The following is a 17,822-nucleotide window of genomic DNA, read 5'->3' as shown; positions in this document are numbered from 1 at the left end:
TCTTGTGCACCAGAGTTCTCCAATATTAAAGTGCCATAAACTGCACTGAAGTGAAATCAAGCTTTTTCCCCTCTTGTTGTCAGTGAAGCATTTCAGTGTTTCAGTATGTTGACAAAAAGCACAGCCATTAAACACTTTCACTAGTGGAAGTCCCATTTCAAGGATGTCCACATCTCTTTATCTGTTACATAGGGCCTATGTGTAAATCCATTAATTTTGAGATGAACGATTTTGACAAAATGCAATTTTAAACTAAAAGCTTGAGGTGAATAGATGTCATGTACATGTAGGTATAACATTGAGCAGAAACATGATGGACCTATTTTATTGTTTACAGAAAGTGTCCAACATTTTTATGAAAAAATAGAGTAGATATAACACATCTACCCTGGCCCCTCAAAAGCAACTTTTGTGTATTTTTATTTTAAATGTATATTTGACAGGTATGTAATATAGCCCCTAAAGCCATCCAACCGCTTCACCCAGTTTTCCAAACCCAAAAAAGTATTGTTGCTTGTTTTGGATTTCTATACACATCAATATCAAATGTACAAACGGTTCTTGCTGACCAACAATTACCGAGTATATCTGATGTTCAGATGAGTTCAAAATAAATCTTTTTTTTTTTCAAAAATGTTTGAGTTCTCTCTTCTGTTTTAGTGTTTTGATGATGGATTAGTGATGATCAATGGATCAGCCTATTTGCAATAAGGTGTTCACTTTTCCATTTGACTTTTCAAACATATTACCAACATATTCAAATTATGATGACATATTTTCATTAAAAACGTTATTTTGATTAATGTATTCGTACTATTTCATCCTTCCACGAGGTATAGTCCCGACACAAATCATTGTTGCTATTGACGCGACAGTGGTTCGTTCTAAATGTTCCCTTGCTGACTGGCAACGGTCTTAGCCCTTGCTTGCTAGCTCGCCAACTACGGCTAATTTACAGTCACAGCAAAAAGTGCAGCCAGAATAACCGCAAATTAGCTGCATGTTTAAGTCTTTTTCGTCTGACATTTATTTGGAGACCATAACAATGAGCTAATGAGGCACGATTTCGCCTGGTATAGAAAATGTGCCCTCTCGTCAGGACACTGTTGTTCAGAGGAGCTAGCCAACACCACAGCTAACACAATAACTTCAAACTGAAGCTGGAAAGACTGCAACCTAGCTGCACTTCGTTTAGTTTTACCTGTTTTCAATTGAGTGAATTCAATTGACTTTTCTCTGTATATATCCATAAAAATGATGCCAGCTGATTCATGATTTCGACTGGTTGAGAAACGCTGCCTTCTCTCGTCCCGATCCCTACACTTTCATTACTATGGGACAGTTGTAGATAGAATTTGAATATTGAAACAATGTTGCAAATGCCGGCGAGACAGACAATAAGGTTTATACAAATCTCCCCTGTAGAAAACTAAATGTTAGTCTAAAAGAAATGTGAGATAAAGTCTATATGCTTTTTATAGCGGAGAGCAAGTTTATAACTTCCCTGCCTAGGCTGATGAGACTGTGGATTGCGCACTCAGATGAAACAGAGTAAATAGCCATTTTAATGTCATAGATTTAGCCGGTGGTCATTTGTGTATTATAAACTGGGTGGTTCGAGACCTGAATGCTGATTGGCTAACAGCCGTGGTATATCAGACCGTATACCACGGGTCAAACAAAACATGCATTTTTACTGCTCTAATTACGTTGGTAACCTGTTTATAATAGCAATAAGGCAACTGTTAAGGGTTGCGTCAATCGAATCTGGTATCAGGATAAGTATGACACTGAGTCACCGAATTGCATACTATGTACTTTTTATTAGCTAAGCAATAAGTGGTAAATGCAATTTTCGTATATACCTCGCAGGGCAAACAGAGAACTGACTTGTTCCTGACAAAGTTATAATATACTCTGACAGAAATAGTTCCTGCTTCCGAGCTGGCCTGTCAGAGTAGAGACTGGGCGTGGTTTAAACTCACTCAGCCTATCGTTGATTGTTGGCACACGAGCTGGTCCCAGCCCCTTAGGCGCTCAAGCGGTCAGTCATTGTAGTTGTGTAGAATATCTATGCGCCCATGCACTCGATACAGTTATCACACACCTGGCTCCTGTTATCTAACAAAATACCATTTGTTCCCTACACTACGTTCTGTATTTGTCCGTTTTTATGTTATTCTGTATTTTTCCATCACGAGAAAGGACCATGGCCCTGAAACTGTTAACAATGTTTTTTTATTTAACCTTTATTTAACTAGGCAAGTCAGTTAAGAACAAATTCTTATTTTCAATGACGGCCTAGGAACATTGGGTTAACTGCCTGTTCAGGGGCAGAACGACAGATTCGGGGGTTTGAACTTGCAACCTTCCGGTTACTAGTCCAACGCTCTAACCATGCTCTAACCATGTTGCGTAACAGACACAAGCCAACAGCAAATAATATTCCATCACATATGATATGGTAACGGGATATAGTGCATAACACAGAACCTCACACAACTTGGGGGTTTGTGATATATGGCTGTGATATTAACTATCAAAAGTAAATGTAATTGCTAAAATATACTTAAGTATCAAAATAAAAGTATAAATCACTTCACATTCCTTATACTAACCAAACCATATGGGATAAGTGTATTATTTTTAAAAACAAATTAAGGATAGCCATGGGCACACTCCAACACTCAGACATAATTTACAAGCTAAGCATTTGTTTTTAGTCAGTCAGTCAGATCAGAGGCAGTAGGGATGACCAGGCATGTTCTCTTGAGAAGTGCATGAATTTAACAATTTCCTGTCCTGCTAAGCATTCGAAATGTAACAAGTACTTTTGGGTGTCAGGGAAAATGTATGGAATAAAAAGTACATTATTTTCTTTAGGAATGTAGTAAAACTAAAAGTTGTCAAAAATGTAAATAGTAAAGTCGAGTACATATCCCCCCCCCCCAAAAAAATACTTAAGTAGAACTTGAAAGTAGTTTTACTTAAGCAATTTACACCACTGTGTAAATGTACTTATTGTATCTGTGGATTACTGGCAAAGATGCCCAGTAGGTGGGTACAGAGAGGAAGAGGTGAAGCGAGAGGGATAACTGGGCCCAAAATCTGCATGTGGTGTTTCTTCTTTTTTTCTCACCAAGCGGATTGTTTGAATGAAGCTCAATTATAGTGTTGAATTTGGTCCCCAAAAATGTAATGGTGTATTTAATATGTGAGGCTTATTTGATCTAATATAAGTTCCCTAATGCTTAGGTTGTTAGGAATGCCCCGCTACAAGGTTTCTTCCTGCAGGTAGTCACTGAGTCTGAGGTGCTAGAGGAGCTCCTGAAACTTTACAAAAAAAAAAACATCTGGGTCAGATGGTTTAGACCCTTTCTTCTTTACAGTTGCTACCCTTATCATCGGCAAGCCTATCTCAGACCTTATTAACCCGTCTTTCCTTTCTGGGGAGGTTCCCATTGCTTGGAAGGCAGCCACAGTTTGTCCTTTATTTAAAGGGGAGATCAAGCTGATCCTAACTGTTATAGGCCTATTTCTATTTTGCCCTGTCTATCAAAAGTGTTGGAAAAATGTGTCAATAATCAACTGGCTGGCTTTCTTGATGTCTATAGTATTCTCTCTGGTATGAAATCTAGTTTCCGCTCAGGTTATGGATGTGTCACTGCAACCTTAAAGGTCCTCAATGATGTCACCATTGCCCTTGATTCTAAGCAATGTTGTGCTGCTATTTTGATTGATTTTGACTTGGCCAAAGCTTTTGATAGGGTACACCTTTCCATTCTTGTGGGCTAAGGAGTATTGGTGTCTCTGAGGGGTCTTTGGCCTGGTTTGCTAACTACCTCTCTCAAATAGTGCAGTGTATAAAGTCAGAAAACGGCTGTCTCAGCCACTGCCTGTCACCAAGGGAGTACCCCAAGGCTCAATCCTAGGCCCCACGCTCTTCTCAATTTACATCAACAACAAAGCTCAGGCAGTAGGAAGCTCTCTCATCCATTTATATGCAGATGATACAGTCTTATACTCAGCTGGCCCCTCCCTGGATTTTGTGTTAAATGCTCTACAACAAAGCTTTCTTGGTGTCCAATAAGCTTTCTGTACCCTTAACCTTGTTCTGAACACCTCCAAAACAAAGGTAATGTGGTTTGGTAAGAAGAATGTGCCTCTCCCCACAGGTGTGATTACTACCTCTGAGCATGAGGTAGTCACCTCATACAAGTACTTGGGAGTTTGGCTAGACAGTACATTGTCCTTCTCTCAGCACATATCAAAGCTGCAGGCTAAAGTTAAATCTAGACTTGGTTTCCTCTATCGTAATCGCTCCTCTTTCACCCCAGCTGCCAAACTAACCCTGATTCAGATGACCATCCTACCCATGCTAGATTACGGAGACATAATTTATAGATCAGCAGGTAAGGGTGTGCTCGAGCGCCTAGATGTTCTTTATCATTCTGTCATCAGATTTGCCATCAAATCTCCTTATAGGACACATCACTGCACTCTATACTCCTCTGTAAATTGGTCATCTCTGTATACCCCGTCGCAAGACCCACTGGTTGATACTTATTTATAAAACCCTTTTAGGCCTCACTCCCCCCTATCTGAGATATCTTCTGCAGCCCTCATCCTCCATATACAACACCCGTTCTGCCAGTCACCTTCTGTTAAAGGTCCCCAAAGCGCACACATCCCTCGGTCTCTCGTCTTTTCACTTCGCTGTAGCTAGCAAATGGGAACAAGCTGCAACAAACCCTCAAACTGGACAGTTTTATCTCAATATCTTCATTCAAAGACTCAATCCTGGACACTCTTACTGACAGTTGTGGCTGCTTTGTGTGATGTATTGTCTCTACCTTCTTGCCCTTTGTGCTGTTGTCTGTGCCCATTAATGATTGTACCATGTTTTGTGTTGCTACCATGCTGTGTTCTCATGTGTTGCTGCCTTGCTATGTTGTTGTCTTAGGTCTCTCTTTATGTAGTGTTGTGTTGTCTCTCTTGGCGTGATGTGTGTTTTGTCCTATATTTATATGTTATTTATTCATTTATTTGATTTTTTAAATCCCAGCCCCCGTCCCCGCAGGAGGTCTTAATCCTTTTGGCAGGCCATCATTGTAAATAAGAATTTGTTCTTAACTGAATTGCCTAGTTAAATAAAGGTTAAATAAATAAAAATAAAAATGTACTGCTATAAATAGGACATGTGACATCCCGGCAACTTTGAAACAACGCACTTTATATCAGATTTGTGCCTTTTATGCAACACGTATCTGCCCCCTCATTGGCTAGAATGGTCCCACTTGATCTTGCCTCCTCCCGACTTCCTTCCATTTTTCTTTTTTCTTTGTTAGAGTGTTTTTAAATTATGATTTTTTTATTAACAACAAATCAATACATAAAGCACATGAGAGAACACAAGCATACATAGATTACAAACAATGGACAATCGCGCTAGGGGGTACAATATCACATTACAATTACACAAGGACCTTAAGGGACATGCATATACTTACAATTCTAACAGCTTTTTTGTTAGTAGAGCATTTAACCGTCTTAAAATACAGTTCAATTTCTTTTTGTAGGGTACGAAAATGTGTTTTTCTGTTTGTAAATTTACATTTGTGTATATGAAATTTGGCCAAAAGAATAATGAAATTAATTACATAAAAATGATTCCGCTTATTTCTATTGTATGTAAAGAATCCAAACAGTACATCTCTCCACAAGAGTGTAAAATCTTCATAAATGTGTTCAATTATAAACCTACTGATGTCTTGCCATAGTTTTCTTACATGCATACAATGCCAAAAAAGATGCACAACTGTTTCTGGGTGGTCATTACAAAAGGAGCAATTTGAGTTGATGTTTTCCTTAAACTTCTTCATATAGTGGTTGGCAGGATAATATTTATGAATAATTTTAAAGGAAACTTCCTTAATTTTGTTAACAAGTAGGTATGTGTGTGGCAACATCCAAACTTTTTTCCAACAGATATTATCTGAAACAAGGATTGTATCGCTCTGTTGTTGAATGGACCAAAAGAGAAACAAATCTTTCCTACTGATGAGTCAACAGGGTCAATAGAAGGTAGGCTCTGAGGGTCAGGTCTTGACATGTTCCTGAATAACATAGCAACACCTGAGGGAATGGCATCTAAAACAATTGCAAAATCTTTAGGTGTTACAGGGACCTTGTAAAGTGATAAGAATTCTTTATAACTGAGTAAAAGACCCTCTGCATTTACCAGTTGGCTCACCAATAGGATATTATTTCTGAACCAATATTCTAAAAACAGAGAGGTATTTTTATACAATATATCCCGATTATTCCATATATAATATCTGTGTGGAGAAAAATGGTGTTTATAAATTAAGGACCATGACAAGAAAACCTGCCGATGCTTTGTTAGAGTGGTCACTTGAGTATCTGGTCAAATATTTCGTCGCCAACGTGTACGTGATGACATCACTTCATAAGCAACGTCGATCCCGCCCACTCCATTTTTCAAGCCTGTAGTGGAGTTCAACGCACGGTTGTGCTGACAGCAGTGTTGGGAACTTTTATGCTGAATTGCATTTGAAAAACGACAACAAACACCAAGATGGCCGGCCGGGTGAGTTTCCTTTAAGTAAATGCTTTAGTTAAACATATTTACACATTGGCGAGAATGACAACAATGCTGTGTTTTAAGGATGTTTCAGCATCTGCTACTACCTCCAACTCACTAGCCTGTGTGGCAGAGCAATTTACGTAATTCAAATCTTAGCCCGGAAGACCGAGTATTTTATGACCAGTGTCCACTGCGAGCATACCTCAGTGAGTGCAAGCCATGCAATATCTAGCTTGCTAGCAACACAATGCGAGTACCGGTGCGTGGGTAAAATAACTGGGGAAGCCAAGCCAGAAAAATAAAGCCATATTACAACCTATGTGTTTTGATAGTTGCGTTGTTTACTCTATAACCTGTTAGTTCATATGCCTTGCCACCGTGATATAGACCTAAAGTTGAGGCAATAAGACACAGTGGCAGAATAACCACACCGTTGTTTCATCACAAAACAACATCTGTCCGGTGAAGTCCACAAAAGCATTTAGCATTTTTCGGACTACTTAAACAACTATCGATTGAACCATGGAGAGTTACCGAAAGTTTCAAAGAAAACAGGAGCTGCTTCCACTATTCCAGCACCATTTCAACTCAATATTTCAACATCATCAAATCACTTTTGCTTATTCTAATACAGTGACAACTAAAATATACCAAAAACAATTTGGGCCAATCAATGTAATCTAATATGATGTAGCTGTCCATGATACTGATTTCCGCAAGTAGAAAAAACAGGTTCACTCACCCTACTTGTAGAGAAATGCCAATTAATGCCATCCTGTCTTTCATGTCGCCGAACCGGTCTATGACTGTCATACAGTACACACTTAGTTTTTGTTATCCTAGGCTAAAATGCTTGCTCGCTGGCCTAACTTCCCTTCATGGGCAACGATACACCAGGCCAGCTAGTTAACATTAGTGTTAGCCTATTACATCTTGCTATATATTGAACTTCTACCCTCTCTGGCAAGGCGCACAATGTTTGAATTTATGGTTGGATCCAAATCACTGTTATATTCAGTACGGAGAAGTAGGTAAAACCACAAGTTCAAGTCCCTATCTCCATCCATGGGTAATTTAGGAAAGGGACAATTTTAGCTAGCTAGGTAGCCAATGGAGGACAACGACACAACATGATGCAACAATTCAAGTTTTTTCTGTAAATGTAGTTTTGCTTTTGATGTGCTTGGTGTGAAGCCACATCCAAACTGGCTTCCCTTGACATTTTGTTGTTGTTGTTGGTGTGCCAAGACCATTCACAGTTGAGCTCAATCAGTTTAGCTCAATGGTGATTGGCTATTATAATTTTTTTATTTTTTATTTATCAAGGGAGGCCAAATGATAGCTGGCTTCCCTTGCATTCAATGCTATGGGCGGCAACAATGTCATACTCATTTTGACCAGACAGCATGAGATAGATGGGCTACACATACTGAGACAGAGGGGCACTGTTTCGCTCGCTCTGATATTTTCTCCGGTGAGATACATTCAGACTTGCAAATTGCAGGAACATTTTGAAACACAGAGAGACAAAATAAATTTATTTTGTTCTTGGTATTTTTTGGGGTGAAGCCTTGCTTCCCTTGGCATCCATGAATACATGCCAATGTACAATACAATACACTCAAATAGTTTATCTCTAACTGGTCTCAACAAGGAAACCTCATAGTAATAGTAGCTAACTAAGCCAGCGCAGTATGAAAGGATACATCTAGCTAAGCTAAATCCCGCCTGCCAAGGTTTAACAGCTGGCTAACTTGTTGACTAGCTTTTATGACCAGTCTAGCTCTGTACACTACATGGCCAAAAGTATATGGACACCTGCTCGTCGAACATCTCATGACAAAATCTTGGGCTTTAATCTTGAGTTGGTCCCCCCTCTGCTGCTATAACAGCCTCCACTCTTCTGGGAAAGCTTTCCACCAGATGTTGGAACATTACTGCAGGGCTTTGCTTCCATTCAGCCACAAGAGCATGAGTGAGGTTGGGCACTGATGTTGGGCGATTATGCCTGGCTCGCAGTCGGTGTTCCAATTCATTCCAAAGGTGTTCGGTGGGGTTGAGGTCAGTGCTCTGTGCAGGCCAATCAAGTTCTTCCACACCGATCTCCCAAAAAACATTTCTGTATGGAATGGTAACAATGAAACAGGAAAGTGTCTTCCTCAAAATGTCTAAAATGTCATTGTATGCTGTAGCGTTAAGATTTCCTTTCACTGGAACTAAGGGGCCTAGCCTGAACCATGAAAAATAGCCACATGCCATTGTACTTACTCCACCAAACTTTACAGTTGGCGCTATGCATTGGGACAGGTAGCGTTCTCTTGGCATGCGCCAAACCCAGAGTTGTCCATTGAACTGCCAGATGGTGAAGCGTGATTCATCACTCCAGAGAACACATTTCCACTGCTCCAGAGTCCAATGGTGGCGAGCTTTACACCCCTCCAGCCGACACTTGGCATTGCGCATGGTGATGTTAGGCTTGGGTGCTGCTGCTCGGCCATGGAAACCCATTTCATGACGCTCCCGAAAACAGTTATTTTGCCGAAATTGCTTCCAGAGGAAGTTTTGAAACTCAGTAGTGAGTGTTGCAACTGAGGACAGATGATTTTACGCGCTATGTGCTTCAGCACTCGGCGGTCCCGTTCTGTGAGCCTGTGTGGCCTACCACTATACGGAAGAGCCGTTGTTGCTCCTAGACGTTTCCACTTCACAATAACAGCACGGACAGTTGACCGGGGCAGCTCTTGCAGGGCATAAATTTGACAAACTGACCTGTTGGAGATGCCAATTCGAAAGTCACTGAGCTCTTCAGTACGGGCCATTCTACTGCCAATGTTTGTCTATGTAGATTGCATGGCTGTGTGCTTGATTTTATACACCTGTCAGCAACGGGTGTGGCTGAAAGCCAAATCCACTCATTTGAAGGGGTGTCCATGTACTCTAGTGTAGATACTCCCATGCCTACACACACTAGTACCAGCAGGGAAGTGACATTGAAATAGCCAACTGCTGGGAAAGAGGCACAACCGATAGTGAAGTCCAAATTTAATTTAACGTCACCTATAGCTTTCCACTTTCGCTCTAGCTCTATGAACAATGTGGACTAGCTAGCCATCTAGGTATCCACTGACTGACAGTGGCACTGTAGCACATATGAAATGGAGATTCATCTTTGACTGTAATGTGTGGAATCTGTGGATAACATAGTGTTATGATGTTACTGGGGCCCCTGCTGCAGCTGTCAGCATAACTGTCTGCAAGAATAGGATAATTGCTTGAGCATTCACCCATCACTAATTTCCTTGTTTACCAAAAATAATATCTCATATCCTGCTTATTCATATTACGTTGATCTTTTACCCAGAAGTAAAATTATCTTGCGGAAGTTTGGAGGGGATGCCCGGCTGCGTTCAGTAGGTTTTTCTGTTCTGGAAAGGAAGGAAGTGAAGTCTCTTTCCTCAATAACAGAAACAAGAGGCCCCCATCCTTGCGCTAATTTCACCCGTGTTTATCATTACCAAAAAGCTCATTTTTGTTTTCGTGAATTTTTACGATAGAGATTTTGGACTTTTTCTGGCCTTGGAATCTAGTGGAAACAGTTTATCATCTGCACACAGGCATTGAAAATCACCGCACCAGTTTAAGCAACGCCTTCAACAAAACACCAAATAATGGAATTTCTCGTGGAAGAATTGTGTCGCATCTCACCAATAGACCTTCAGACAGTTGTACCATCTATGCCAAGATGCATTGAAGCTGTTCTGGCTCGTGGTGGCCCAACGCCCTATTCAGACACTTTATTTTGGTTCTTTATTTTGGCAGTTAACTTTTTGTGTAGTTTTTCCTGTAGGTTTTTTCTTTTCATTTGGAGCTGATTACATTTCAAAAGAATGTGAAGAATTCCCTTAACGAAATCTGCAACTCGCAATAACTTAATTGAAACTGCTTAGTTAAAACTGTGCTCTTAGTGTTCCACACATCATTAGAAAGTCTTTCTTTGCCTTAGAGGGTGAAAAGCCCTAGATATTTGCTCCTGTCAACCAACTGAGCTCAGTATTCCACAGTTTTCCATGAAGTCCTCAGCATATGTGGTAAGTGTACCTATTAAGGCCCTGTAAACATTAAGCCCCTTCCATTTTTGGATTGAAATGAGTGATGCACCGATATTACATTTTTGGCTGATACCGATATTCAATATTTTCTTTGCCAATAAAAATGATAGAGATAACCAATATTTTAAATTTTAGCGGCCTTTTAAGTATTCTAGTACAGTTAAATAGTTAACACACACACATGGACGCAGCGGTCGTAGGCAAGAGGTGTAACAACAGTCCGTGGTTCGATTCCAGGCTGTATCACTTCCGGCCATGATCGGGAGTCCCATAGGGTGGTGCACAATTGGCCCAGCGTCATCAGGGACGTATGTCCCCATTACCAGTAAAACAGAATCAAAACCCATTTCTTTCACTTACTTGCTGTGCTGTTTCGTTGTTCATTTGTTCAGTCGTTTCATTCTCAACCAGGATTTCTATGGAACGCCGTTTGGGTCTTTGTGTGTCAAAAAAGATACACGTCAAATAACACTCTTTGACCAATCAGGACTTGAATATGACTGCACGTTACATAATTTTTTTTATTTTTTATTTTTTTTATTTCACCTTTATTTAACCAGGTAGGCTAGTTGAGAACAAGTTCTCATTTGCAACTGCGACCTGGCCAAGATAAAGCATAGCAGTGTGAGCATACAACAAAGAGTTACACATGGAGTAAACAATTAACAAGTCAATAACACAGTAGAAAACGAAGGGGGGGTCTATATACAATGTGTGCAAAAGGCATGAGGAGGTAGGCAAATAATTACAATTTTGCAGATTAACACTGGAGTGATAAAAGATCAGATGGTCATGTACAGGTAGAGATATTGGTGTGCAGAAGAGCAGAAAAGTAAATAAATAGAAACAGTACGGGGATGAGGTAGGTGAAAAGGGTGGGCTATTTACCAATAGACTATGTACAGCTGCAGCGATCGGTTAGCTGCTCAGATAGCTGATGTTTGAAGTTGGTGAGGGAGATAAAAGTCTCCAACTTCAGCGATTTTTGCAATTCGTTCCAGTCACAGGCAGCAGAGTACTGGAACGAAAGGCGGCCAAATGAGGTGTTGGCTTTAGGGATGATCAGTGAGATACACCTGCTGGAGCGCGTGCTACGGATGGGTGTTGCCATCGTGACCAGTGAGCTGAGATAAGGCGGAGCTTTACCTAGCATAGACTTGTAGATGACCTGGAGCCAGTGGGTCTGGCGGCGAATATGTAGCGAGGGCCAGCCGACTAGAGCATACAAGTCGCAGTGGTGGGTAGTATAAGGTGCTTTAGTGACAAAACGGATGGCACTGTGATAGACTGCATCCAGTTTGCTGAGTAGAGTGTTGGAAGCCATTTTGTAGATGACATCGCCGAAGTCGAGGATCGGTAGGATAGTCAGTTTTACTAGGGTAAGCTTGGCGGCTTGAGTGAAGGAGGCTTTGTTGCGGAATAGAAAGCCGACTCTTGATTTGATTTTCGATTGGAGATGTTTGACACATTTTTTACGTAGTTATCACACATTGATTACACTATCACTCGTATTTCATGTCACAACAATTCATCGATACGTGTGCTATGATGCTGGTAAAGTTGTCGCACGCACCTTTAGTGCTGGTCATTAAAAAAAGCTAGCTAGCTCATAGATGCAAACATTTTTCTTCCCAAAAAACATACCAAAATGACAGTCTGTTTCAGTAGCTAGCTAACTATAGCTAGCTAACTATATAGCTAGGTGTCATCATCTAAAATAACCCTAATTTATAAGACCGTTCTTATTTGATTAATGGTGGTCGGACCCATCTATGTGAAGCTAGCCACAATAAGGGTTAGCCACAATAAGGGTTAGCCACAATAGTGGACTTTGCGGTTAGCCTTCAAAATAAAAGTATGAGTCTACTATTTTGTATTCATTTGCATCACTGTCAATTACAATTTTATTTTGAATGCAAACTGCAAATTCCACTATTGTGCCTAAATCTTATTGTGGCTAGCTTCACAACCCGGTCCGGTCGAGCCTCACTAGCCAGATGAAGCTAGCTGGCTGCTTATAACATTAGCATTGGGCAACAGGGTTAAGTAGCTGGCTAGCTATTTATTTTCATGAACTGAAGTTCAATTTCAATAGGCGAACAACAAGTGACAACCTTGCTAATACTTACTCACAAGGTTTCCTAAATCATTGCTAAGAGTAATGAAAATGACTGCAGTTTCGACTGATCATTGTTTTCAGGCTGGTTGTAATGGTGCTAGCTAGGTACCAAGCTAAAGCTAGCAACCCCAGAAGTTGCAGTCAAACAAATTATGCTTTATTACCAACGGGGTACTGTAAATGCATCATTCGTGTCCGGGGTTTACTTGTTTGCAGACTTTTTTTGTACTACTTTGACAGTGCTACTGTATTTTTTTGACACGCAAAGAGCCAAATGGCATTCCATAGTATGTCGTGAAGCTAATATCAGTAACGCTATTACTGTGTAACTCCGGTAGGGCAACATCTGAAAAATAGCCCACTTGGTAGTGTGTACCGGTGCTCGACCAGTCGGCGAAAGCCAACATCACCCACGACAGAGAATGGATGATAGTCAAGGGCAATGAATTCTATTATCTTGACTTTAATGGATTTCACCTTTGAGTTGTCTCGCTGAAATTTTCGTACTCTTTCAAATGACTGCTCGACTTGTTGACTGCTTGATCCACACAGCAGACATTGTGGGCTAGGTTAGGAATGCTGTGTTGCATGTGTAGCGCAACATATTACGTGGCGACATTGCGTCATGTACCTACGTTATATAGGTATACACGGTAGCTTTGACATCGGTTTTTAACATCAGCGTTAAACTAGATGTCGGCCGATTCCGATGTTTTTTTAGCTAAAATCGAGAGAATAAGATCAGGGTTGAAGGATATCAGGGATAGAAGACCTACAAGTATTCAAATTCTGTCTCCTAGAGATGAACGTACTTTGGTGCGAAAAGTGCAAATCAATCCCAGAACAACAGTAAAACGAGTCCTATATCGACATAACCTGAAAGGCCGCTCAAACTTATGACCCACTGGAATTATGATACAGTGAATTATAAGTGAAACAATCTGTCTGTAAACAATTGTTGGAAAAATTGTGTCCTGCACAAAGTAGATGTCCTAACCGACTTGCCAAAACTATAGAAATTTGTGGAGTGGTTGAAAAACGAGTTTTATTCACTCCAAACTAAGTGTATGTAAACTTCCAACTGACTAAATAAAGGTCAAATAAAAATACCCTAGACCCACTCCAATTCGCATACCGCCCAAACAGATCCACAGATGACGTTATCGCACTCCACACTGCCCTTTCCCACCTGTACAGAAGGAACACTTATGTGAGAATGCTATTCATTGACTACAGCTCAGCGTTCAACACCATAATGCCCTCAACGCTCATCACTAAGCTAAGGACCCTGGGACTAAACCCCTCCCTCTGCAACTGGATCCTGGATTTCCTGATGGGCCGCTCCCAGGTGGTAAGGGTAGGCAACAACACGTCTGCACGCTGATTCTCAACACTGGGGCCCCTCAGGGGTGTATACTAAGTCCCCTCCTGTACTCCCTGTTCACCCACAACTGCGTGGCCAAACACGACTCTAACACCATCATTAAGTTTCCTGATGACACAACAGTGGTGGGCCTGATCACCGCCAACGAGGACAGGTCAGAGAACTTGCAGTGTGGTGCCAGGACAACAACATCTCCCTCAATGTTAGCAAGACAAAGGAGCTGATTGTGAACTACAGGAAAAGGCGGGCCGAATAGGCCCCCATTAACGTTGACGGGGCTTGTAGTACTTTAAAGTATTTTTACTTAAGTACTTTACGCCACTGACTTTGGGTAGAAAACCAATTGCTTTTGCTCATGATAAATATACATTGTGGTCATCCTCACAATTCAAGCCAGTCCTCCATGAAAGCAATTTAGTTTGTCCTTCTCTTAGGCTTAATCTGTGAACAGGAAACCGCCCCTGTGTGTTTGGTGAACAAACAAACTACTGGTCTATAGCAGATCTACTGGTTTCAATGTTATGGTCTCTAAGAGTTTTCAATGGTAAAGACCCAAACACACACTGTATGGTGTTTTCAAATGGTATTGGGTTAGATTTAATAGTAAATGGCACTAATCACACTACACATAGATGTTTTCTAATAATTCTACTGAAAAACATATGACTGCCATGCAGTGGTTTATAATTGTATTATTTTCTTAGTGTTGTCACAACAGTTTAGTCACTAGCCCATTTCTCCAAAGTTTTGGGCTTGTATGAAAAGTATTGATATGAGAATTGCACCATAGGGATAGCCCCCTGCCTCTTGTTGGACTATTCAAGGAGAGTTGGGTTAAAGAATTAGGTTGCTAAGAGAAGGACAAACTTCTTTGCTTTCATGGAAGACTGGATAGAATTGTGATGACGACCACACCATGTATTTTCATCATGAGCGAAAGCTATTGGTTTTCTGACCAAAGTTGCAAAGAAAATGTTGTGATACATTTGATAAACACAAGAGACCAGCAAAATGGATAAAAGGGTGTGGCAGTAGCAGGAACAGCGGCATCTAGTGGGCAACACTTGGTACTTTCACTTAATTTATTGGGAAAATGCAAGAAATTTCAATGGCTAATTTCTTCGAACAGGGAATAAAAATTCCAGAAATTCACTGAGAATACATTATATTGTATGCATAAACAATATTCCAAGTCCAGGCTTTATACAACTTGTCAAACAAATTGAATTATACCGTGTCCTGGGGTGGGCTTGGTTTGGGTTGTCCATGAGTGGCTTTTTACCATTTAATTTGAATTCCTCACATCTTAATCATTGTTAAGAATAGTTTTCTTTTTGCAAATTGGCCTGAAGTGTCCCTTAGACCTGATAGATAATTCACCACAATCTCCACCTCCGTTTCTACTGTTTCACACGTTTCCCTGCTGTGAACAAAATGAAGCTCAGTAGTGTGTGTGTGGCCTCCACGTGCCTGTATGACCTCCCTACAACTCCTGGGCATGCTCCTGATGAGGTGGCGGATGGTCTCCTGAGGGATCTCCTCCCAGACCTGGACTAAAGCATCCGCCAACTCCTGGAAAGTCTGTGGTGCAACGTGGCATTGGTGGATGGAGCGAGACATGATGTCCCAGATGTGCTCAATTGGATTCAGGTCTGGGGAACGGGTGGGCCAGTCCATAGCATCAATGCCTTCCTCTTGCAGGAACTGCTGACACACTCCCGCCACATGAGGTCTAGCATTGTCTTGCATTAGGAGGAACCCAGGGCCAACCGCACCAGCATATGGTCTCACAAGGGGACTGAGGATCTCATCTCGGTACCTAATGGCAGTCAGGCTACCTCTGGCGAGCACATGGAGGGCTGTGCGGCCCCCCAAAGAAATGCCACCCCACACCATGACTGACCCACCGCCAAACCGGTCATGCTGGAGGATGTTGCAGGCAGCAGAACGTTTTCCACGGCGTCTCCAGACTCTGTCACGTCTGTCACATGTGCTCAGTGTGAACCTCCTTTCATCTGTGAAGAGCACAGGGTGCCAGTGGCGAATTTGCCAATCTTGGTGTTCTCTGGCAAATGGCTGTAAGCACAACCCCCATCTGTGGATGTCGGGCCCTCATACCACCCTCGTGGAGTCTGTTTCTGACCATTTGAGCAGACACATGCACATTTGTGGCCTGCTGGAGGTCATTTTGCAGGGCTCTGGCAGTTCTCCTCCTGCTCCTCCTTGCACAAAGGCGGAGGTAGCGGTCCTGCTGCTGGGTTGTTGCCCTCCTACGGCCTCCTCCACGTCTACTGATGTACTGGCCTGTCTCCTGGTAGCGCCTCCATGCTCTGGACACTACGCTGACAGACACAGAAAACCTTCTTGCCAAAGCTCGCATTGATGAGCTGCACTACCTGAGCCACTTGTATGGGTTGTAGACTCCGTCTCATGCTACCACTAGAGTGAAAACACCGCCAGCATTCAAAAGTGACCAAAACATCAACCAGGAATCATAGGAACTGAGAAGTGGTCTGTGGTCACCACCTGCAGAACCACTCCTTTATTGGGGGTGTCTTGCTAATTGCCTATAATTTCCACCTGTTGTCTATTCCATTTGCACAACAGCATGTGAAATTTATTGTCAATCAGTGTTGCTTCCTAAGTGGACAGTTTGATTTCACAGAAGTGTGATTGACTTGGAGTTACATTGTGTTGTTTAAGTGTTCCCTTTATTTTTTTGAGCAGTGTATTTGAACAAGCCGTCTGGCAAAGGTGCATCGGTTGACAATCTACACAGGAATGCAAGACAGTGAACCTGTTTCCCACATGTAGACGTGTGTGTAATATGTTTGCGTAGTAGACTCCTCACATTACAATGTTGAGGATATTATGAATTAGAGCAGCTTGTTAGCAGTACAATTCATTCAAATAGCTATGCTCATTAAAAGGCCATGGCCATGTGATAACATTTGTATTTTTCTATAAACTAAGGTATCAGTAAGGATTTTCTACACTGGACAACTTGTTACAGCTGTTAAGTTGTTTATAATAATCTGCCCATGTTTTTCATGTCGTTACATTACGATATAAGGGGGGAATCATATCTAGATTCAATAAAATTCACGAGTCGGTTTTAAAAAATGAATGTTTAACCCTTTATCATGGTTGGTGTCTTGACGGACTTATCCAAATTGGTGTGACATAAAACATTACTTTGCTGTCCTTTATTTATGGCAGTATAAGTTGTCATCATATATTAAGCATTAATCAGTTAAATTAGACATTGAACATGAACCCTGTAAGAATCGTGGATCTAGCGTTCAGACATTTTTTTTGTATAGAGATCTCAGAAATGCAGTGTAACATTTCCTGTCTCCTTATGTTAAAGGGTGAAAACACTTTATGGGAACACAAATTCCAAATAATGTAAGCACTGCAAAATCAAATGCTTTAAAAAAAAAAAATTGTACGAGAATTTTTTCAAACGGTACAAAACATACAAATGTCAGCATGCAGACGACAACACAAACATCAACGATCTGCCGAGACCCACCTGCTCACCCCCCCCCCATCCCCAGCGTCTGTATCACTCTGCGACACAGATTCAAACTGCACCATTTT

General features: G+C 41.3%; 1 protein-coding gene across 1 annotated transcript in view; it reads left to right on the top strand.

Annotated features, from left to right (window-relative positions):
* Positions 1 to 6,484: 6,484 nt before the first annotated feature.
* LOC109865404 (vesicle-fusing ATPase) overlaps positions 6,485 to 17,822 on the top strand; it is a 46,876-nt gene continuing 35,538 nt past the window's right edge. The window contains exon 1 of the mRNA XM_020453545.2: positions 6,485 to 6,610. Within this exon, the coding sequence (XP_020309134.1) occupies positions 6,599 to 6,610 (12 nt within the window). The 5' untranslated portion in view covers positions 6,485 to 6,598. The remainder of the gene's footprint in view (positions 6,611 to 17,822) is intronic.

Source organism: Oncorhynchus kisutch, linkage group LG20 (genome assembly GCF_002021735.2).
Source record: "Oncorhynchus kisutch isolate 150728-3 linkage group LG20, Okis_V2, whole genome shotgun sequence".
Taxonomy (NCBI): domain Eukaryota; kingdom Metazoa; phylum Chordata; class Actinopteri; order Salmoniformes; family Salmonidae; genus Oncorhynchus; species Oncorhynchus kisutch.
This window is presented reverse-complemented; position numbering and strand designations above follow the sequence as displayed.